Source organism: Centruroides vittatus, unplaced genomic scaffold (assembly GCF_030686945.1).
Source record: "Centruroides vittatus isolate TY-2023 unplaced genomic scaffold, ASM3068694v2 scaffold_3046, whole genome shotgun sequence".
Classification (NCBI taxonomy): Eukaryota; Metazoa; Arthropoda; class Arachnida; order Scorpiones; family Buthidae; genus Centruroides; species Centruroides vittatus.
In genome coordinates, this window is record NW_027122699.1 from 2,055,128 (window position 1) to 2,081,221 (window position 26,094).

Consider the following 26,094-nt stretch of genomic DNA (forward strand, 5'->3'; position numbering starts at 1 on the left):
ATTGCTTTTATCTGGCATAGAACTGTTTGCAAACCTAAGTTCTATAAATAGGATACTGGGCTTTAGGATATAGTAATTTATAATTTATCATACATTCAAGATATCACCTGAATGGTTGAGCTGAGGAAATATATATAGAAAAACCATTAGGTAGTAGAATTGTAGAGAATATGCAATGTGCATTGTGAAAAATTAAGAGGACTGTTGGATTTCTTTTGATTTTTTTACCAGTTAAGTACTTCTAAACGGACTGGGTAAAATAATTCTCATGCACACGGCACCATCAGAGAAAACAGAAATGGAAAATGCTTTCTTACTAATTAAAAAGATTTACAGAAATTACCTGGAGGATCATTTGATTACAAATTTGATTGCACAAATATGATACACACTTATCATTCAATTTTATCATTAGTATCAAATTATGGTATTATTAACCTCTTTCTCATTTACAGAGATGGGACAAGTGAGCAAATGGTAAAATGTCTATATAACAACTATGTCTATACACAGTCTCTAACAGGGAGATGTATATCATCATGATAGGCTTCTAGAAAAACATGCAATTGCTGTTAGAGATAAAAATGGTGTTGAAGCACATTTACCAGAGTTATTGATGTGGCTATAGTCAATGGATTTGTGTTGTATAATATTATTTGTGGAAAAACTCTGCGTCAATTGAAAATTTTCACAGGAATATTGCAGCGATATATCTCGAAATTGAATACGGAAATAAAATAACGAAAGGACTGGCTCTTAGCTTATCGAAAACTGGTAAAATTTTGACAATGTAAGATACAATAGAAAAAATCACACTTCCAATAGAGATCGGCAAAGATGATGCCAATATCTTAATTGCAAAAGTAAGCCTTTGACTTCTTTAAAAAAGTTGCAATGTTACATTTTGCACTAAATATTTCGAAAAATTTTGTAAAATGCAACTGAACAATTAAATTATTTACATAAATAAAAATGTAATGTTCGTTTGTTCCTAATAGCTAATCTCCGAAAGTTCTTCACCGATTCCTTTGAAATTTTCACACAACGTTGCATTCAAATACGCACGTGTTTTTATATAATATACATGTCGAAATTCCCCCCACCGGGGTGGAGAGGGACAAGATTAAGGCTTACCGTGAAGAACTCGGCTTCTATTATACTATTTTAGATGCAGTTTTTTGCATTTTTGATTGTGTTTTAATGGGTACGTCAAGAGAATGTACACTAAGAAGGGATTTTTCGAAATCCCCCGCAGGGAAAGTGTTATACATTTATAATAGATCCATTTTGAGCCACAGCAATGCGTGGCTGGGTCTGCTAGTTATTAAATATGTTTTAATTGTACACTATTTATATAATTAAATTTGTAATAAATTGTTCTAAGTAATTTCCATAACTTACTAGTTGCTAAAGCCCAATGTTCTATATATAGGACGGTCTGTTTCTCAAAATTGGCCAAACCTAATGTGAAATGTCCATTCTAATGCCATTCAGAATATATATTAAAAAAAATCAGTTTAACATATGCACAAAAAAATTTGGGCTGTGATGGATTAAGTCATTTTCTAAATTACAATTTAGCCAAATTACGTTTAGCCAAAGAAGGAACATTTTTATGCATCATGTATGTCTTATGATAGGTTACCAGAGAGATGAAATATTTTGATATGCAACCTATCATTATCTAAGGTGATATTTGCAGGATCAATTACTTTAGTCTACTGTTTATTCGTGACTCAGTTTAAGTGGTCCGCAGATTGATAACTTTGAGAACCCCTGCTTTATACGATCCTTCTGTTTTCTACTTGTACTGTTCCTTTTTCTTTGACTAAACCTTCATTATCCTTTTACCGAAGTAGTCATTACCTTCCTTGTAATATGGCTGTAACATTATAACTTCTCTCAAATCTTTGACATTTATATCACTAGCAGTTACTCGGACTGTGTCAATTTATGTATATTATTAATAGTGTTTTTCATTAGCTTATTATTATTGTTTTTATTGAAAAATTAAAATTTACTATTTATTATTTTTCTCAGAGGTTTTGAAACATTCTTTTATGAAGAAAAATGGTTTTGACTACAACAAGAGAACTAATAAAGTAAGATATTCTTTGTTTCTTTTAAAAGTTGGCTTTTCTTTAAATTGAAATTGTAATGTACAGTACTTGTTAGAATGTTGCTTTTACACTGAAAATCCAATTAATGTGGGTGATAAGGTTCAAAAATTTGGTCGTCGTAAGTGAATTTGCATCATATTGTATCAAGTTAATAATAACATTAATGCTAATTGAGTTTATGTGTATTTTGTGGTAATAGATAAGAAAGAAGCAATAACTTTTTCTTAACTGGTTAGCTCTGTAGGACTAACAGTGTCTCGTTTTAACTGTACCTGTTGTGGGTTTAGTTGGGCCTATCGTGGGGTTGGTTGCGTGGTGAGGATGGGACAGACTGCCCATAAAAATTTCCTACTACTGTCTTAGCCATTTGACTTTCTATTGGTACAGTTTCTTGGATGCCAAAATAAATTTCTATGAAATATGAGACATCCAAAATTAGGAATTAACCTTTGACATTAATATAAGTGATTTCATATTGTACCAAGCCATGTTATATTAGTTTACAGTGTATATAAAAGTTTTCAAACGTTCACACAATATGATTGTTTTTGAATGCACACTATATAACAATAAATGAAACAAAACTAATCATTGCAGATCCATTCAGTTTAAGATAATTATTATAATTTCAATTTTATAACAATGATTAATTATAATTAATTATAGATGTAATATAATAATTTTTAAATAATCAAAAATAGTGCAATTCTCATATGAAAGTGATTTTATTTCCTTGGTATGATTTTTGATTTATCTGAACACGATTGACTGCCTGCATGTTGCCCCGAATTACCATTAATAATTAATTAAGCAATAGTTTAAGTGTATTGCACTTTAAGCCAACATTTACTATCCTTTTTTATCTTCACGACTAGGTGCATTAATACACACAAGGCATTTTTACATCATCTTTATTCTGGATCTTCTATAGACCGGTACGCGTTTTGGGCAAAGGCCCCTCATCTGTCGGCTGCACAATAAGACACACTATAAATTTCTTACATTACAATGTTTTATCGTGACAAGTTACGACATACCACGACTTGCGGAATTTTCCTCAGGTGGTGTTGACACGTATACATTCCGTTTAAAAATTACTTATTTACAGGTAAAATTTTTTAAAATACCATTGCAGTTTAAAATATATCTACAATTTTAAATTACTATTACAGTGAAGGTTTCATGGTTTAACATTGAACATCAACCGGCGTATACTCTTGGCGTCTGTGTTAGCGGAATCCTTCTTAATCTCGTTGGCATATTAACATTTCATTAAAAAAAAGGTTATACTATAAATTGATATTTTTAATTGTTATTAAAACATTCTAATTATTACTATCATTATTATCATAATTGTTGTCATTGTTAATATTATAGACATTATTACAATAATTTTAACCAATTATCATGAATTTTAACACTTATGCTTTTATTGATGTTATTGGCTTGACTTTTCATTATTTCATAACTTTCTTTGAATTTCCGTTTATACCAATTGGTTTCTTTGTGTAGGATTTTCACTTCTTTGTTTATATTACAGTTATTTATTGTACAATGTTCGTAGAAAGCCGAATTTATCCTTTTATACTTCAGATCAGCGATGTGTTCCTTTAGGCGTGTTTCTATTTTGGTTTTCACCTATGTAGTTTTTAGGGTTCTTGCAGGTACACGGTATTGAATAGACTGCATTTTTCATGCTATATATCTCTGCTATATTGTCGTTTGGTTCACATTTGATTTTTTGTATTCTTTTTCTGTAATTTTTCATAGGTCGGAGCGAGTTTTATATTAACTTTGTCAAGGTCTTTATTTATTTATTTGTTCAAAGAATCCTTTGATGTAAGGGAAAGCTATATATTTTATGTAATAAAACGTGTTACTGTTTCTTGGCTTAATTTGGTCATTCTTAATTTTGATTTTCCTTTCCCATTTTTGTATTACCCTGTTTGGGTAGCCGTTTAGTTGAAATTTTGCTTTTAGTTCTTCGATATATATGTTTCTGTTTCGTATTGTGCTTGTTCTGCTTATGATTTTTTTATATTCCATACTGAATATGTTTTCCTTTATACATTGTGAAGTATTTAAATTATAGTTTATGACTTTCTGAATTTCGCTTGGTTTTTTATATGGTTTAAATTCTAGTATTTCTTTTGTCCGTTTTATTACATAAAATATATAGCTTTCCCTTACATCAAAGGATTCTTTGAACAAATAAATAAATAAAGACCTTGACAAAGTTAATATAAAACTCGCTCCGACCTATGAAAAATTACAGAAAAAGAATACAAAAAATCAAATGTGAACCAAACGACAATATAGCAGAGATATATAGCATGAAAAATGCAGTCTATTCAATACCGTGTACCTGCAAGAACCCTAAAAACTACATAGGTGAAAACCAAAATAGAAACACGCCTAAAGGAACACATCGCTGATCTGAAGTATAAAAGGATAAATTCGGCTTTCTACGAACATTGTACAATAAATAACTGTAATATAAACAAAGAAGTGAAAATCCTACACAAAGAAACCAATTGGTATAAACGGAAATTCAAAGAAAGTTATGAAATAATGAAAAGTCAAGCCAATAACATCAATAAAAGCATAAGTGTTAAAATTCATGATAATTGGTTAAAATTATTGTAATAATGTCTATAATATTAACAATGACAACAATTATGATAATAATGATAGTAATAATTAGAATGTTTTAATAACAATTAAAAATATCAATTTATAGTATAACCTTTTTTTTAATGAAATGTTAATATGCCAACGAGATTAAGAAGGATTCCGCTAACACAGACGCCAAGAGTATACGCCGGTTGATGTTCAATGTTAAACCATGAAACCTTCACTGTAATAGTAATTTAAAATTGTAGATATATTTTAAACTGCAATGGTATTTTAAAAAATTTTACCTGTAAATAAGTAATTTTTAAACGGAATGTATACGTGTCAACACCACCTGAGGAAAATTCCGCAAGTCGTGGTATGTCGTAACTTGTCACGATAAAACATTGTAATGTAAGAAATTTATAGTGTGTCTTATTGTGCAGCCGACAGATGAGGGGCCTTTGCCCAAAACGCGTACCGGTCTATAGAAGATCCAGAATAAAGATGATGTAAAAATGCCTTGTGTGTATTAATGCACCTAGTCGTGAAGATAAAAAAGGATAGTAAATGTTGGCTTAAAGTGCAATACACTTAAACAGCATTGCCTTAGTGCAGTGATTCTCAAACTTTTTTGATTCTAGGTGCCCTTGCTAAATGCAGATTTTCCCAAGGCAGCCTATGTCAAATTTTAACAAGTATATTATACAAATTCCAACAAGTACAGGTAACCCCCGTATGACACGGCACTTCTATAGCACGGATTCTCTCTAACACGGTTTGAGAATTGGGACCATCCCCATATAATACGGTACTTTTATAGCACAGATTCACTTTGACACGGTTCGAGAATTGGGTAAAACCTTCGTACAATATGAAATGTAATAAAAACTATTAAAAGCGAACTTTATCTAATTTGAAAATAGGGAAATCCCCGTTCAATAAACGTGATAAAGCTTTTAAGTGCGTGAGATACCTCATTTGACATTTTTCGTACTATCAGATTTTCATGCATAATTTTCGTGAACTATTAGTACTTAAGTATAGCATGTAAATTTTCTTTTCCCGTCTTCTGTCGATACACGTGGTCATTCTCAAAACTTTTCTTAGTGTTGCCAGATCTCGACGCTTCTGCTTTTAGTGTTACCAGATGTTTTTCCCTTATTCCATACTTTCTTTATTCAGTCACCGATTTTTAGGCATTGAACCGCGTTTCCGACTATTGGGGCAATCCAGACCTTTACAAGTAAACTTTAAGACTTTGTGTCTCATTTTTGGCTATGTAGATTAAAAATTTTCAGTTAACAGTGCTTAGTGATGACAAAGAAAACATTGTTTAATTTATATTAATATGTATCACTTCTTAAGAAAATTTTAATAAAGATATTTATCTTAATTATGAGAATATAATAGCGTGTTTCTTAATTTTTGGAACCTAACTCCCCTTTTCGTACTAGTTCTTTGTTTCGTATAACACGGTTTCGCATAACACGGCAATTTTTTGGAACATAACTCCCATGTTATACAGGGGTTACCTGTACATTAAATTCTAACATTATAAAAATTTTATAACATTTTGTGGCACCCCTGTGAGGAAGCTGTAACACTCTAGGGCAGTGGTTCCCAACCGGTGATACACTGGTGTTCCATAAGCATCTCCCAAGTGTTCCGCAGATTTAGTCGCAAATTGGAAAGTGTACAATCGTATTTGAGCCGCCAAATATCAAAAAATTAAAATCATAAAATTTTCATAAACTTAAATATATGAAGCGTGCAATGCCATAAGGTTGTAAATGCCAAAAAACAAATTTTTCAGGAGAGAGAAAAAACACTTTTTCTAATGAACAAACTTTAATCAAATGCTAGAAAAATTATTTTAACAATTTATAGTTTGGAATAAAACATTGGGTTTAATTTCAAACACCTACGAATAATAGTAAGGAAACAAAAAAAGTTTAAAAACAGGGTTAGAGCCATAACGTTGTAAATGCCAAAAACGATTGCAGTCATAAAATTAATGTTTCTACAGCTGAAAAACAGTCTTGAATACCAAAAACTTACATTTAAATTATTAAACACAATTTACGAATTCAATATCAATTTTAACATTAAAAACTGACAATAATCTATTAGTGACTTGAACTGGGCTGTAATCTTTATCAATAAGGTATTAATTTAGTGTAATAAAAGTTAAAACGTATTTAAAAACTTCAAATTTGAAAGATTAATGGAAGTCCAAATATCATTTTGAAATATCAAATAATAAAGTGACAGGTTAACTATTAATAAACTGGCATTTAGTTATCCGGTTCTGCTAGCATCTCCTTGAAATAGGTTTGTGCTATTGGATTTAAAAATGGTATCATTTTACCAATGTCAGGTTTCTTCTTTTGAGGAATCCCAAAATGGGAGCGAGCAAGAGGAAGTGGAAGATTTTTGAAATCATCAATGCTAACTCCATCTTTCAGCACATTAAGCCCAGTGCACCATCTTGCTGCTTTACCTCCATCTTTAGCAATCATAACTTTACCAAAGTTATTTGATGAGAGTCTAATTTGGGATGCTGTTGAGATTCCCAGGTCTTTTGTATTCAAAAATGCATGGGCAATCGATTTAAAGTCATGAAATTTCTCAAATACGATGCAGGTAAAAGGGTTTTTGGTCCCTGCACTTTTAATGATGTCCACAAGATCCTTTAGTGTGTAGGCTTTGCATTTTTTCCTCCGTTTTTCAATTAGAGCAAAGTCTCGATCACAGCTGAGAAATGTGTGACCTTTTACAGGGTATTTATGTGTTATTTCTGAAAATACATTATTGGCCAATAACACCAGATACATGGCTATCACGTATTGATTTTTGTTTTGACCAACACAATTGTCTGTCCACAAAGTCAGCTTCTTTCGGTCACCAATAGCAGCCTCAGTAGTAATATAATGGTATATGCAGGATGATATTTCCAAAGACCCTCTTCCTCCAAAATTCTCACTCCACAAACACATGCATCCTTTCTCTTTAATTGAATCGTGAATTCCAAGGTTGTAGCATGCCAATTGTTGAGCATAATACATTTCAGTGTGTGTTAATTGTGGTATATACATTTGCTGCTGCAAGTCAAAAGATATAACATACGAATCTGAGGTTTTAGCATTTTTTGTGTCATCAGACATGTCTTTTGTGGTTACTTCAGCTCTGTAATGATGTAATTCCAGTTCTGTTTTTGCTGATGCATCACCAGCTTTTATTCGTACATCAAGGCGGTCACAAGTTGAGCAAGTGTCCATGCGAGGTCTTTGAAAAGACAGATTGAATTTGGTCAGGAAAATTTCATTGTACCATTGTCGAGTAACTGGGGCTTTGCTCCCAGCATACTGTTGACAATATTTCTCAAGGAAGGCTCTATACATTCTGCTAACATTGAGATCAGGTGATAAGTACATTTTATCTGTACTTTTGGCTCGAGCATAATGACTTTCTTCACTTGGAAAACTCTTAATGTGCTCAATTATTTTTTCCGTCCACAACTGCTTTTCAGTACATTTTTGCTGGCCTCCTCTTTGATCAGTAGCATCCATTTTTCCTTCCAAAATCTTTTCTCTAATCAACTGAATTCTTCTTGCAGTAACCCCGAATGTATTACACAAAGTCTTAAGACAAACTCTTATTTCACTTCCACCGGGAAGAAGCAAATGATAACTGAAAGAGTGTTGCCTTCTACTTCCAGAAGGATGGTGGTACTTCCCATATCGTCTTCTTTTTATTATCTGGGGATGAACAAGTCTTTGAAGATAACTCTGTTGCTTATTGTAGTCAGCCAGTTCATAAAATTGTTGGAAGAGTTCCTGACGGTAAGCCAACGTTACGTTTTTGCAAGCGAAGGAACACTTGCATGTCACCTGTAACGTAAACAAAAAGTTTGACAAACTTGTTGGAAACAGTCATATACAAGTTGTTCACCCATGCATAGACACAATGACTATCCATATCTTGCAAATCTCAAATCTACGTCTATATTTTTGAAGTATTAAGTCTTTTACTTACCCCTGTTGGTGGATCGTTTCTCGGATTAACTTTCTGTGATATGGGAGAAATGTACTCTAAGCCACTATTTTTTTGTTTCTTTCGAATGTTCTTCTTCCATTCTTCTGTGCATTTCTTTCTTCTTTTAGGTATTTCATACTTTAAGGAATTCATTTCACTCGTAAAAAACTCACTGCATTACAAATTGGAATAACAAAATGATGTAAAAGTAAACCGTAACATTTTACGCGCCAAAAGTCACGTGGCTTGCACTTTGGCACTTAAAACGTTATGGCTTGCACATAACGTCATCTTCAAAATATAGCCACTTAGAGCGCCACAATCGCCACAATATTTTTTTGTAGGAAAAAACATTGCATTTAAAATTTATTTCTTCAATAAAACGAATTTTGAGAAAAATGGCATTTACAACCTTATGGCATTGCACGCTTCATATATGTACGACTCGTACTTATGGAGTGTACTACTGTTTCGAATAAGATAAAGGCAACGATAAAAACTGAATGAAATATGTAAAAAACATCAGGCACAAGTTTCCCATTAAAGTTATTTAGGTATATTTTTTCCTGCTTAGAATTGGCGTCAATAATATGAGTAGAGATTTTGAATTATAACTGCTCAATTCTAATAAAATAACTGATGACAAGCTTATGTATTTCATATTAACTTAAGTAAGTGTTCTGCTAAAGAAAATTGCTCACAAAAGTGTTCCGCATCCTAGATAAGGTTGGGAACCACTGCCCTAGGGTGCCATAGTGCACACTTTGGGAACTGCTGCCTTAGTGTATGGAAGTGACTGATTATGTCATACACAAATATGCTATATTATACTGTTAGACTTATGCATGGTCTTAGGAATCTTACCTCAAATTTTTAATTTTTGATTTAAGATTGGAATCCTGATTCATATAATTATATAAAATATTGCAGTCAGAATATTTCATATTTAAATGTCGTACTGACATTTAAATGAAAAATTATAAATAAATGAATTATAAATAAATGAATAAATTATAAATAAATGACATATAAATGAAAAATTATAAATATTTCATATTTATAATTTTTCCACATATGTAGTTTCTTTTAAATGATTTCAAAATTTTCTGAAGTAAAGTTGTCAATGTTTAGAATATATTTTAACTTTCAAAAATAAGTTCTTATAATATTTTTAATACCATAAGTTAATGTTTATTGTTTCTTATCACACGTACTTAAAGGGTCGTCCATAAATTACGTAATGGCGATTTCGGCCATTCTAGACCCCCACCTACCCCTGTGTAAGAAACCGTAATATTTTCTTTGATCCCCCTCCCCTTACCTATCTTACGTAATATTTAGGCATGATTTTATAGAAAGATTTTAACAAAAAAAATTTTTATGAAACCCTAAAAATCTTAGGTCCAAAATATATAATTATTAATTAGTTAATTAATATGTACTATTATCTATAAAGACTTTATGTGAACAAATTTAAAAATATAAAAATTTAATGAATTCGAATGAACAATTTACTTTAAGGACTTTATTTTTTAATGGTCAACAATCTTTTTGTTATTATTATCATTAATTAACGTCATAGTATTCATTTTTATATTAATTTTAATTTTCACAAAAGGACGAAAAAACTTTGACAGATCGACTAGCTACTACACGTGTAAACAGAAACGTCATACAAAACAAAACAAAAGAGAGAAACCACCACACTGCCTTTCTCCCATGATAAAACATGCGTAGAGCATGAGTCTGCTAGCGTTATTATTCTATCATGTCACACAAGATGGCATTGGTACAATGTGCATTCTTAATAGAAACCACCAAATTGAATCCAAATTCAAAACTCCACCACTCAATGAGATCAAAAATTAAAAATAAGAATATTATGTAAGACGAGATCTATTACTCCCCTACCCCCGAGTAAGAAATCGTAAGAAATCCTTGACCCCCACCCACCCCAAAATACCTTACGTAATTTATGGACGGCCCCTAATTAGTCATAATACCATAAGTTTGTTTGATCATCTGGTATGATGATCAAACAAACTTAGACTTTGCAAAAAGTAGCAGGAGGAGTTAAGCGATGCTGTGAATTTGAATTCGATGCTGTATGCAAGTAGTGCTTGTTGCAATGCCGGCTTGTGTTGCCAAGTTTGACTCATCATACCACCAAACTTATTGTTATTTCTTGTAAGTTCTACTCGTATTTGATCACCTTGTATAAATGTATGCTACAGAATTAAAGAAAATTCTTTTATTTTGATTTAGGCACAGACCATCTAAAATTTATAATAAATACATTATTTATTTTATGTGAATAAATAAGCATTATATAAATGTTTTTGTCATTAATAAATTAATTTTGATTACAGCTTAGAATACAAGACTCTATCGACAGCGGTATGGGCACCTCATCTACGCTTTCAACAAAAATTAGTGGATATTCTAAGCTTCAGTCAACAAATTTAATTCGCATTCCTAGTCTAGACACACTTAATTCTTGCGATTTTAGTTCTGACGACCATGTCGGTAGAAGAGATTATGGAAACTGTCATCCTCCATCACCTCCAGTGCGACTTAAATCGAGGTATCTATATTAGATTTATGCCTGTATAACTGATTGTTTTTATAATAAAACTAATACCTTTAAATTTCAGTCCGCACGAAGTGTCTTCTAACTATAGCAATGCTATCTGTCAATTAAAAAACAGATTTTCTCCACTTCCATCTATAAATGATATTTATAAATCTCACGGCAACGAAGAGTTAAAAGAAATACAATATAGGCACCCATCAAGTAAAGAAGCCAATCATTTTGAAGAAAGATGCACAGAAAATCTTGTAGATGAGCATTTTCTGGATGGGCCTGTAAGAGAGAAGTTTAATGTAGAACTGGGTGCAAAATTATGTAATGGGTAGGTACTACCAGTTGTTATAATATAAATATAATTATATGATTATGTAAATCAATATTATCTATATGTCAGATTTCTTTTGATGTAAGCAAAGTGTTTCCAATCGTAAGCTTGCAATTTCTTATTCTGATATGTGAATGCCCTAATTTAAGAAAACAATCAAACAAATAGTAAAAACAGTAAGATTTGATCTCAGTTTCTCCTACAACATTAACTTCTTTTGACTTTTTTGTTTGTGTACAGATGATTCACATTTCTGGTAGTGTGTCAACAATGCCAGAGATAAAATCTATAACAACAAATCCAATAATCTGATTATTAATTAATGCGAAATGATCGGCCAGATTATTAAACTACCTTTAATATAGCCTGACAAATCTGGCAGTTTGTTGGCATTAAGAGAGAAAATTTTGCAATAAAAACAAGCAGAAATTCACAAAATATGCATTTAAGCAGAAATAAAGTTTTCAGTTTAGCCACTATTTTTAAAATATTTTCAAAAATTTTGAATTAAAACTTTGTATAATTATAAACTTAAGCCAGAAAAGAAATTAATATTGGTCTGACAATGAGAAGCTGTCCTTACATCTTAAATTTGGCTAAAGTCTTGCTATTATTTAAGACAGTTGTTCTCAAAGTTATCAGTCTGCAGATCACTTAAACTGAGTTACGGATGAACCATAGACCATATATGTCCTAGTTTGCTTTATCTTGTAACTGTCATTGTAGACAGAGATTGTAGGACAAAATATTTTGTCTATCCAGTAGTGTAATGAGAGCAATAAGAGATATGTGGGAAAATATTTTCTCTGGCTATATGGCATAGACTGCATTTCGGTAAATGTAGTAGGTCGGCAGGAGTAATTCTGCAGACTATCTGGTGTACCTCGTGAACCGCTAGTAATCCAAGGACAGCACCAATTTAAAACATATTGAAATGTAATCAAATAATTTATAAACAAATGTAACGAGCACCCATTTGAGAGAAATGGCAGTTCAGATTTCTTAACAGTCCTAGAAAGAACAAACTTTAAATGTTCAGCAATGAATTTGTAATGAGGTATGGCTGCATGAAGTGCCGTTTTAATTTTTATCTATGTTTCTCATTCATATACTAAAGCAGATATGAATTATTTAGATCTGATAAATAGATTTTGTGAAGAATATAGGTTACCATCAAATAATTACTTTGGAAAATATTTATAAAAAATGAATTTTATCCATTAGTAATAAAATTGAAACGAAAACAGTATTTGTATTTTTCTAATTCACAATGTGCCCTAATGAAAACTGTAAAATAAAGCAGTTTAATGTATCAAGACAACAATGTAAATAACAAGCTTGTAAAGCCTGCAATCAAAGAATAAAAAGTATTTCTTAGTAATGAATTATTTAAATCTCTTTATACTGATCAATTAAATATCTGTTTACATAACTTATCAAATTCATTTATAGATCCTTATAAATTACAATTCTAAATTTATGATTGATTACATTGTTTGCTATCTGAATAGAACATAATTTTAAACAACTTTGTATGTTATTTTCACTACAAAATAATTATTTTTCTATAAAAATTATATACTAAACTCTAATTTAATTGGTCACGCACTGAATCTTAAAGCCGTATCAATTATTATAATTTATTATTGAAATTTATAATATGTTAAATTAAATGACACCACACCTTTAGTACTTTTTTTGGCAACGATTTAATATTACAAACGGCAGTACGTCATTCGATCTTTTGAATTGTGAAAAAAAACCTGATGCAAACCCTAGAAGGGATTAAAAATGTTTGTTTGTTGTATAAAACATTGCTAGAAAAAGTATGAAAGGTATGGTATCATTTAATGTAAGCATTTCCAGTCTCGAGAGGTTTGATTTATATTTCATAAATATAAATTGTTACATATAGTGTATACGGAATTTCTTTTTAAATCTTTCTAGTTTAGAAGAAAATGTTATGCCGAAGGAAGGTTTTCAACATTGTTTGCATAATTCTGATGATTGCATTTGTCGTTCGGACTGCCGATGTAATAAAGACAGTGCGTGTGTAAACCAAAATCACTGCCAGTGCAGAAATTATACCAACCAAGCCATTACAGGAAGTCATTGCTGTAATAATTCCCGTTGTTACTGCAGAAATACTTATGAATCTGGGAGAGAACATAAAAGTTGTCAATGTTCTTGTGATAAAATTGAAAGACACAATCAGTTAAATTCTTGGTAAGTTTGAAATTGTAAAATAAATAGAATATTGATATAGTAATTATCTTTGCATCTTTGGACATCAATACTAAATCAAGAATTGAAATATTTTTGTTGTTTTTTGCATGCAAGACATAAACTCTGAAAGTTTTTATATGAATATTTATCCACATACAAGTTCATATATGCAAAATCATTTGTACAGTTGACATGGGAATGGCTTGGCAAACAACAGTAGGACTTAACCGTTGACTTGATGTGTTGTATTACTAGGAATCGCATTGGATTGTTTTGAATTTTGTAAATAAAACTTTGAGTTTATTTCACATGCAAAACACTGCAAGAAAATATTTCAATTGAATGCAACACATTTTAATTCAAAATTTTCTTAACAGTGAATCTCAGCACTCTGTTAATAGCCACAACTGCTCTATGAGAAATGGCGAAAGCATCAAGCAACTGTCCGTTCACTGCAGTCATCATTGGTATTGTAATCCTGGCACAAAACAATGTTTGCATCCAGAATATTGCAACTGTAGAAAAGATTTGACAAGAGATCAACATTTGTCACATCCTTCTTATGGTTCTCCACAAACCGATTCAGTTAGCTTTCCGAGTAAAGATAGAGACTACAGAAGTGACGTGGCGAAAGATCGGAATTTGTCGGCTGATAGACAGGATCGGCATCGACGGACAAATTCTATTTCGAGTAAAGAAGAAGGTGCCGATAAAGCCATTAGAGACAAAAGTGATGACAAAATTCAATGTCTGATTTCGCCACTGAAATCCACAAGACTAAGACCAATTCGTCAGAAAACTAAAAATGCAATAGTGAGTTAAATTTATATAAATTTCAAAGAATATAGATAATCTTACTTCTTTATTTTAAATTGCAGAGATGAATGTTTTTTAATATTTTTTATTAGCTATCTAATTATTATATATAATAAATTATATCAAGTGTACCTGAACTCTTGTTAGAAAATTTGCATGTACAGGGTGTTCGAAACGTCATTGTGCTCTTATATATTTATTAACAGATATGTTTCAATATAGAATACAGGAAGTAAATATGAATAACAATTATAAACAATGTTGAAACTGTTGACCTCCATTAGCATTAATACATGCTTGGATCCTTCTAATTTTGTTTCTAAACACTGCTATCAGTTGTTCACTAGAATGAATGAGTGCTGTTATTGCTGCTTTTCAGTCATCCAGCATTTGATGATCTTGATACGCTTCAGATTTTGCTGCTTTCCATAGATAAAAGTATATAGATTATGATTAGACACGTATTATATGAAAGTATTATAAAAATATGATTAGAAAAGTGCACAGTGGCTTTCCAAACACCTTGTATAAATATGAGTTCTAAAAGCATCCAAAAGTCTGCAGACTTGGTTAATTGGTCAGCCTACATTTACTGATACCGTGGCCCATCATATGTTTAAAGTTGTGTCCCCCTAGCACCAAACAATTGTCAATATGCCATGTTGTAGACTCTTGTATTCATTTAAAGCTAAGTTGTTGCTCGGACAATCCGTTCTCACAAATTATTGACGTTCATAACAGGTTGTGAGTATATCAGTTGTTTTATGTAGACTCCACATTAAAAGTCAAGAGGATTGAGATCTGGAAAGTGAGGTGGCTCTCAACATGTTCACATTAGTCTATTTGTTGCTTTGGAAACTTTGTTTTGGTACTAGCAGCCTAACATGCTAAAATGTATTTAGAACAGTCGTGTGAGAAGAGGGGCATTTGGAATACCAATTATTATTAAAATGGATAGTTTTGGTGTATATGTTTACTAGGACTGTTTGCTTATTTTAGTATGTAGTTTATAAGTGCAAATTTTCTGATGTGCTCAGATTCGCTCTGTATTCACATATGTTGGAGATGATTCTTACATTGGAGGATAGATTCTATGTTATAATGGGTAAAGAATAATACATATATACTTGTACATAATGCTATAGTAAAGATACCTGGATTTTAAAGCATTAGCCAAAGAAAATGTGTAATCAATTTTTTTAATTTCATGTGTAAGTATGAATTGTCATAGCTCTGTAGGTGTCAGAATTATCTGCATATCATTTTATGTATAAAATATACATAAACAAAATGAAGCTCAAATTAGCCATTCAAAATAAAAATTTAGTTGTCTGTATGGCTCGATTCCTTCTGAACAAGTCGCCGGCATCTTTTATTCCATTATTTTGAGATACGATGTCAAACCCAGAATCTTGGAATTTATGTATAATTAATCCTGGTATTTTGGAGTTGACATTTTGATTGGGATTCCAGAATTGCAGTTCCTAGTTGGCAGTAAGAGGACAAAATTTGTGTCCATTATGGCCTGGAGCAGATCTGTTATGGGATGAGGTTTGGTTTTGGGTCAAATTATCCTGAAAAACCTGAGAATTTAGACCAATTTTTGAATCTGGGTCCTCAGGCTTTGTTCATTCAACTGTTAATGGAAACATTAGGTCAATAATTTATAGTATATACCAAGTGTGGTCAAACCTTGTCACAATAGGAGCCATATACCACATATATCTACACGAGAGCCACATCCTATATTGGAATGTTGTTGATCTATATCTATATATATAATCGAGACGAGTTGATAATAATAATAATAATAATCAGCGCAGAGCCCAAACAGTTAGGAGTTGAAAGTTGAAATTTGGTACACAGTTAGGGTACGTCACGACAACACACACTAAGAAAGGATTTTTCGAAATACCTCCTCATGGGGGAGAGGGACAAAATTAAGGCTTAACATTTCCATCAACAATGGAAGTGTTAAGTAACAATGGAAATACCGACAATGGAAATGTCCACAATGAAAGTGTTACGTAACAGTTGAGAACAAGAGAAAGCGACGTGCAAGATTTATGGGCTCTGGAAAAAAAGAAAAAGAGTAATATGTTAGAACTTTGAAGTTTAATTTGAAATCAATATGTTAGAACATATTGATTTTCAAATTTAAACGGATTAGTTCGGTTTTTCTCCACCTTTCTTCTTTAGAACATTCGATGAAAATCGAACGATATAATCAGAACACGTCGTGAAAATCGAACAAGATTAGAACATTCGATTTTCAGATTCGGCCTTTCTTTCGAAATATTTAGTTTGTTAATGAAATTACTCTCTTTATTTTGTAACTATAACTTAATAATCTTAATTATCGCTATCGTTACTTTTGCCGGAGCAACGCCGGGCCTACCTGCTAGTATATATATAAAACCCATATACTGTGTGTATAAATATTAGGCAGAGGGATAGGGATTACTGATCTAGAAGAGCCTTAGTTTGGCCATCGTGGGAGTATACAAATATATAAGAAGTAAAATCTTAACAAAAATAAATTTGTTGAAACTTAATTAAATGATAAAAAAAAATTACTTCTATCAATAGAAGAAAAATCTAGTGTTTGGATTGATGGAATGATTTCGACAATTCAATAATTACTATGCCGACAACAGTAACACCATATTATACAAAGTAGGGACAGAAAGTAGAGCACTGATTCACACTATCTATTTATCTTGACTCCTACTGTAAACAAACCACAGTGTGATTCTCCGTGTGATTCACAGTATTCTCTGAGGAAATCCAAACATTCCTTGATAAGCATATTGCTTTATGGTTTCCTCTGAAAATTTACATGCACTTATCTTGTACTTGCAAAATGGAGTTTTCCTAAAGAAATGTCAAAAATGGCTCCAGTTAGTGAGGAATGTTTGAGTTTCCTAGTGAGAGGATCACCCTGTAGAACACACCTCTTCTGCTGAAATATGATCTGTCAAATGAAACCGTTTTACATCCAATTTTTCTGCATAAAAGTTTTGCAATAATTATCAAATTGTAGTAATTTCAAGTTTTAAAATCGGTCACTTATGCATGTATTTGTAGATTTAGAAGCATTAAGAATAACTACGCTCATTGCCATAAAAATTAGCGAACCAAGGAGGAGTTGTGAGAATAGAACAAAATAGTATACGTGTAAGTGTAATGGTGATATAAGTAAGTGATTACAAAATGAAAGCAAAAGGATCACTTACTACAGGAAAAACAACAAATGAAAGAAGGTTCTAGTACCCTGTTGGGCCATCTCTAGCACGAATGTGATACGGGCAGACACGGAGATTATCGGTGCCGTATGGTGTCCTACAGCATCTTTGTTTGCAGTTGCTGCAAAGCGGTTTTCTAGTTCGGCCAAATTTCTAGTCTAGGGTGGTGAACCTATGGTACACGTGCCCAAAGTGGCACGGTAAGCAGCAATCATCAGTCACGTAAGGTATCATATGATTTCGATTTATCACCTGATTATTTTTTTTATCAGCTTTTTTACATTTATTCTGATTAAAGTGTATTAATTTCTTCGTTTATTTAGACTTTGAATAATGATATTTAAAACTTTGACGCACACAAACATCTTTAACCCTTGCCTGACCAACTTCCAGTTAATGTGTATTTTGTAAGTTGATGGAGGTCAATATAGGTCAGTCAAGGTCACTCAGGCAATGTCATTTTAAAAATTTAAAAGGAAAAAAATAATATATTAATATTAGAATTGAAATTTACAACTGGAAAATTTGTGACTTTTTGTCAGATTCAACGTTCTCCCATTACATTATTTGTTTCTGGCACTAAGCCAGAACAACATAAAATATTGTTTTGTATGACTTCGTATAACATTCATGCATGTACATTTTTTTGTTTTGAAGTTATCACGCATTATATCAAACATTTGTTTGGAATCAAAACTTTTATTCTGTTATCAACTAATATATTTTATTCACACGATATCGAACAAAAATCAAAATTTTTATAACAACATGATCATCAATAATAATACATGTAACATTTGCCAATATTTTGAGTTAAAATTAAAGAAAAGAAAAAATATATAAAATGTCACAACTGAAAATCACAACTTGAATATTTATGACACATTGACTTACTATAGCATGAATGAAACTTATTATAGTATTATTATTGTGTGAATATGCTAAAACTAAAAAAAAACACAAAAAAATAAAATAGGGGAAAAAGCAACACTAATGGTTTTGTAGGTCAACAAAACACCATCTGGACAATAAGATGTCATCAAGTGCTGACATCTCTGGTCTATAAATATTATAATGAATCAAATTTTACCAGCGTAACAACAAATCGGTACCCTAGTGGTTTTGTGTGACCTTGGGGGTACACACATCGTTACCCCATCAACAAAACGTTAAAGTTAAGCATGCTTACTATATGGCATGTGGGCTCAAAAAGATTTGCCACCCGTCCTAGGCTGTCTAGCTTGGCATCTCAGGTGATTCCAGACATGTTTGGTTGGTGAGAAATCTGGACCAGGCAGGCCAGAGAAGTGTGGCAATGTGACAGAGGCAGTCCCGTGACACCCTTGTGTGTGATCGAGCATTGTCCTGTTGGAAAATTGATCTTGGAAACCTTTCAATGAGAGGCAACACATGTGACTGCAGGATGTCACTAACATACTGCTGGGCTGTCTTGATTCCTTGTATCACGACTAGAGATGACCAACTGTTGTATATGATGGTGTCCCAGACTATCACACCAGCTATGGGGGGGTGTATCACTCCAAAGTTTAGGCAGGACTAAGGCATTCACCTTAGGACCTTCAGATGTGAACACATTCATTGTTGGTGCCCAAATTGAATCTGGATTCATTGCCAAAGACAACCTGGTTCCGATTGTTAGGAGAAACCACTTCAAATGGAGGTGATGGTGGGTGGTGTCAATGGCAGCATACCTAATGGCCACTGTAATAGCAAATGTTTCTCACCCGGGTGCCTCAAAATGGTAAGAACAGACACGGGCTTGTAATAGTGGTCTGCCAAGAGCAATCCCAAGCCATTGGATGTGAACTCTCTCTCGTCCACCAGTCCAACACCACTTCACAGTGTTGTCAGAATGGCTTAAGTGGCAGGTTATTTGGAGAAATGACCCATTTGGCTTCTCTCCTCGATCATCCTTTCTTTCTCAAACTTGGTTAGATATTTATATGGTCTTTGATTGCAACATAAAGGCATCTGTAGTGATACAGCATCCCTCTGCAACAGGTAAACTACAGTCAGGATGCCTTTGCACTTTTTTAAAGGTCAAGGGGGATGCACTTTAATGCCTTCTACTGGCAATACGCAATGAGCTATCATGCTATAACTCTAATCATTTCCATATCTGCTTGAGACATGCCTGCATGCCAAGTTTATCAGCAGTACAACAACTCCTTCCTGGTGAATTAATTTTTATGGCAATGAGTGGATCCTTTGAGTGTGTGTGTTATGTTGTTTTAGTTTTTGGTTTTCTTGGGTGGCTCATTTGAGTTTGCAGGCTGCTAGTGAAAGTTTTTCCTGTCTAATAGTTGTGTTGTGTAAATGGAAAATCCAGTTATACTTAAAAGTCCAAAAAACAAACTGTCAAGAAGTTTGGATAAATGTAAGAAATTAAATGTTACCTACAAATGCTTTATGTAAAAATCCTTGTTCTAGCATTAAAGACTTCCATGCACTTCTGCGTAACTTCAGACCGCTCGTCCTTGCAAACTTTCTGGAAGGTTTCTGTCACATTGGCTTTTCTAATAAAGAGACATTGCTTTTAAAGTCAAAGTTGTCAAAATCCATTTGTGATATATCTGTAGATTTCATGGGTACATCCCTTTTCACAATACTAGTCAAGGCCTTCAACTTTTTGAGATGTGCAGTTGTGAAGCCGGCTATGTGGCCAGATTGTTACGTCTCAGTGAAATATGGCAATGTATTCTTTTTCTAAGTACGTCTAATACTTTCTCCGCGTGTCATTCTGCATTGACATTAACCATTTTTCAGAACTCCCAATAGGCAGAAGGGTCCCACTACCCATCGTTTTCCCTATTATCTCAAAGCCTTCTGACGAACTTTTGATGTATTGGGCCGGTCAATTGTCAGGAACATTTTTGACTTGTTTAGTATACATTATCTTCCTGTCCTCATTGCAGTAGTGTACATAGAAGTAAATCTCATCTGTAGTGACCACAAACGTCTACCCTCTCAACAGTTTTTGTACAACTTCCTTGTATTTCTGTTGTAATTTTCAGTGTTCAGGTTAGCCTATGCTCTATTGCTTTTTTCCTGGTAACTAAGTCTGTAGGGAAAGCAAATAAAATTATCCACACTCCCTACTGACAATTTAAATGCTTTTGCAATAGCTCTTTAGCTTGGAGTTAGGTCCCTTAACTAGTTTCCATACTTTCTGATCTGTATATTTTACTTGGTTCTTGAAGTTTTTGGCTTAGCATACAATACAGATTTCTAATCTGCTAACTCTGTCAACTGCTTTTTCCAACATTTTGACAGTTCTGCAAATTCTAATTCCTTTCTACTACACTCTATGAAAAATCTTCTCGGAAAGGATTTTGGTCCTTATTTCTGCTTCAATTTGGTGCCACGAGGCAATACTGTTTTGTTTTTTTGAGAAGCATGTCCACAAAATTATGAAATAAGTGATGTTGCCAAATGCCAAAAATAAAATTTGCTGAAATTGGACAGTTCTCGGAAGCTGTTGAAAATAAAAATTGTCTCAAATTTGTACGAATACTCTCCATATTACCGTGCTACCGTGCTACGAACACTTACCGTGCTACGAACGTAAAATTAAGTTTTCTGCATTCCTTCGTGAAAAACAAAAAACGTAATATTACGTTTTTTGATATATCCTGTTATTTCTAGTTTTAAAATGTATCATTATGTGTGCAGCAAAACGTGAAAGAATTACAGTCGAGTCCGCATAAGTCGACACCCGGATAACTCGACACCGTCGGTTAAGTAGTCAGTTTTCTCTGGTCCTAGCCGACTTACATAGGCATGAATGTTAAAAAACTCCGGTTTACTCGACACCGTTTAACTCGTCGCTACTGGATAAGTCGACATACTTTTGCCGTCCAGCACTCCAATAAGTCGTCACCCCTCCCGAAAAAATGAATTCACTCCGCACGTGTGGTGCGAACTCATTTTTTTTTTCGGGAGGGAAGTCAATTTCTTTATTAATATATAATTAATATATGTAATAGTTAACAATAAAACGGAAATCAGCTATTATATTTGATTTTTTCACTCATCTGTATATAGAAACATCAATATAATTATACATAAAAGTAATTAATATATGAAATATAAAATTATAATTTTATGTAAAGATTATGTATTAATAAGAATCAGAGGCAAATTATAAAGTTAATTTATCTGTAAGAAAATCCGTATAAGTGTTGAATGAAATGTTACAATAATTCAAATATCCGTCTTACTGTTTTATGTATTTTTATGTATAAAATAATAACAGATAAACAAAAATAAAATATACAATCTACATCAACGTCACAACAGAATCCAATTTTGCATTTTCTCGTGCCAGAGGCATTAAGAATCCTTAGATGTTACTTGCCAACAATTGACAATCACAAAGATGATGTTTTCGAGGCGTTCGTGATGGTTGAAAAAGAAAGTCGAGACAGTTAAGTGCTCAAAACAAACAACACTAAACGAATTTTTCAGTTTTTCATCTACAGAGTAATTGTAAATGAAGGACACAATGTATTGTAAGCCTATACTACTGTATAACGCACTATTGTATTTTCCTAATTGTAGTTTTGTGGTTTTTTTTCCAACTTTGCTTTAGTCGTCACATTGGATAACTCGACACATTTCCACTTCCCCTTGGGGTGGTGTCGACTTATGCGGAGTCGACTGTATTTGTGTTTATTAGTTCGTCTTTTGACCATCAGAGGGCATATTTGTTTCAGAAATTCAAACAAAAAGTTTGTTGTTATGGTCACTTGCATAGTTGGATTTGGAGTTCGGTTGTTGTTACCTGCAAGCTTTACTTCGACTTTTTTATTTCGTATATTCGACCATTTTTATCTCAAAGTATTAAATATGGCTCATACACGTAATGAAGAGGATATTTGTCAATTTATTAACGAAGAGTTAGACAAATATAGTGACGATAGTGCTATATTTGATGAGAGTGATAGAGATTATGTTTTAAGCTTATCTGGATACAGGTAAGCCATATAATTTTATTTTCTTTGTAGATATATATAGTTTATAAAGTATGTGATATTATATTTTTATATGATTAGAGCAAAAGTCAGATTTGTGTATGTATGGCAGTGTAAATGCCCTTCCATCTACATCTGCTGTACCATCACATCCGCGAAAAAGAACTTCACTTCGTATCAGTGTACCGAGTGTGATGTAGGACTGTGTGTAACCCCCTGTTTTAAATTGTATCATACAGTACTACATTATGAAAAATAAATTAGCAATGTATTATATGTTTTCTTAGTAAATAAGACATATAATATAAGCATTGTGGTGGTTTTCAATTTTTTCTCATTATGTCTATTTGTAAAACATGCCCAAATAAAATTGCAATGCAATTTATTAAAATATTGCACACATACATCAAAATTGAGTGTAATATAGAGAAATGTTCAACAAATCAGAATCTGTTTTCACTTTTTACCTAGCTTCAGTGGAACATTTTCTATCTTCGATAGAAAATATAGTAAAACTACAAAATCAGCCAGCACACAGGTAAGGAACTAGGTCAACTGTACTAGCACGATAAGTGTTAAATGGACTTTCGACAGCATAATTTGAAAAAATAGGATGAAATTTAAGGTGATAAATCATTTCTGTATTCATCCTCCAAGCATCTTAAAGCAAATGACGAGCAATTAGTAAATTTTAGTCAATTACTATTTGAGAAATACTCGAACGAGCAATTACTTGAGCTAGTGTTTGAGTGATTTCTCAAATTAGAATTTGAGCAATTGTTACTCAAATGAGTAACTTGAGCAATTACTATTCAAGAGATTGCTACTCGAGAGGTATGAAATAATCGTATCAAGATAATCAAGTTGTCTCAGCAATTTGCTCTAGTGCTTTCCTATCGCTAACAAAATACCCGTCGACAGTTCCTGTTAAACTTCATATATTTAAAACGTTCGACTCTACGACATCTATCTAATTTATTATAAATGTTATTTTTATGAATCAAAGTTTTCTATGGTTGTAAACTAAACAATCTTATTAGTAGAAGAATTAATAAACATTTTAATTTTCTAGGTTAGTATATTAAGCAACGGAGAAGTTTGTATAGAATTTTTGAAGAATGCCGACCGACAAGAAAGAATTGTGGACGTGTGCAGAATATCCCAAGATGGTCTGAAGGTAAGATTTTAATGTAATATTGAAATTTCGTCTTAACTTTAATATTTGAAAATCTTTCGGTTAATTGAATTTGATGTTTTACTTTTAGATAATGCATTTTATATCATTTACATTGTAATCTTTCAAAAAAAAATACTATTACTAACAGTACAAAATTCACTTTAAATTAATATTTTAATGCATGAAATGGATTTAAATCATAATTATTAACTATAATTTCCTTTAAAATAATGGATAAATCAGAGAGAATAGAATTTGTGACCATCTGTTTCGTTAAATGCATTTGTGGGAGACGGAGTGAAAGTTTATATGCTCTTATGTAAAGTACTCCATCTAATCTCCTTCGAAATAACAATATACAGTGTTGCTGTATCATAATTAATAACATACGGATGAACCTTTGATAATAGCAAAACTGTTTTTTTGGGAATGTCGAACAAAGAGTGCGTACAAAATAACCTTCAAATGACGGCCTTTTTTGCGTTTCGTCGGTAGCCATCGTTTGGAGGTATGACTGTATACAGTTGAATGAAAGTCGGGACATCATAATTTTAATGTGCCTGTCTAGTATGCAAGAGTTGCAGGTTCGTTAGTCACCAGATCAATCTTTTCTTCCAAAATTTTTTAACATATAGTGGAATCCCATTTATCCGCCAAACCGAGATGGGCCCTATCCAGTTAATGCAGAAAATTTGTTAATGACACAAATAACACAATTTATATATATTTTATTTTATATTTCTAATTTCTTCTCCGTGGGTAACAGGCTCTTTCTTTTAGATGTCATTTTCACTGTGTTTATTTTACTTCACAAAAGATCGAAGGTGACCAGAACTTGGCGAAACAATAATAGCTGTGGCCATCAATTGAAAAATAACTCGAGATCACAAATGATAAACTTATTTCGACTGCCGTGAGAAGTGCAACATTTTTATTTGACAGAAAAGTAGCAATTTTTATAGTTGAAAATCTTAAAAGATTAGAAAATATTTGACAAGATATTAAGTAAATTCAAAAAATGCTCCCATGGAATGCATAACAGTGAACATCGTATGCCAATTCGTAAAAGGCAAGTCTGTTCTTGCAAGCTGCAATGTTGCACTTGAATAAGAATGAACTTAGGAGTTATTTGACTTTTTTGCAGTGTGTTTGGTTTTATTTATAGGTGCATCTATTGTACTTCTGAGATGGGAATTATGTTTTATAATCTGGATAAATGGGATCCCATTGTATAACAAATTACTTTTGAAGACTGCCTACTTTTTCCTTTGATGTGTTTTTGCTCTCAAAAATTTCCAAATTATATTAGTATGATTTTTTCCCAATGATGCAGGCAGTAAAATTGAACTTTCCCAAACTTAATGTAAAATAAAATAACCAGGTTTTGTTACAAAATTCCAGCCAGTTATAATTTTGATGAGAGAAACATGATATTGCATTTTAGTCAGAAGGTTTCTTGCAATAAACATTTACTTTTATAAGATTAAATGATGTACTCTTCATTACATTTTGATTTTATTTTGTGTAGATTAAATACTTGCACATAGATTAAGAATATAAAAGCAAAACAAATGTAGAGCGAGAGAAGCAGTTCAAAGTTCCATTTTTCTCGTGTACAGAGACGAAAGCAGTATTAGCATGGAGATATATATATTTTAAAATTTAATATTTGTGATTTAATTAAGTGTTTGTATTAATTAGATCACTGTGTGCAAGCCAGAGGGAAAACATATGCAAGAGAAAGTCTATTCTTATGAAAATTTGCCAAGACAATACTGGAAAAAGTATCTGTATGCGGCAAGATTTGTCAAATTGGTAAGAGCCAAGACACCTAAAATAACATATTACAGCGAACGAGCTAAGTTCATGTTAATGGAAAATGCTCCCGATGCAGATTTCGAAGGCTCTTTCATGCTTGGTATGGATTTCATTTAATGTGGCATTTCCGAA

At 32.4% G+C, this 26,094-nt stretch overlaps 1 protein-coding gene across 1 annotated transcript in view; it reads left to right on the forward strand.

Moving 5' to 3' along the window:
- LOC136988092 (serine/threonine-protein kinase PLK4-like) overlaps positions 1-26,094 on the forward strand; it is a 57,184-nt gene that overhangs the window by 20,992 nt on the left and 10,098 nt on the right. Inside the window, exons 8-14 of the mRNA XM_067285896.1 lie at positions 2,041-2,102; positions 11,141-11,355; positions 11,426-11,683; positions 13,634-13,912; positions 14,290-14,725; positions 24,040-24,144; positions 25,846-26,062. Coding sequence (XP_067141997.1) covers positions 2,041-2,102; positions 11,141-11,355; positions 11,426-11,683; positions 13,634-13,912; positions 14,290-14,725; positions 24,040-24,144; positions 25,846-26,062 — 1,572 coding nt within the window. The remainder of the gene's footprint in view (positions 1-2,040; positions 2,103-11,140; positions 11,356-11,425; positions 11,684-13,633; positions 13,913-14,289; positions 14,726-24,039; positions 24,145-25,845; positions 26,063-26,094) is intronic.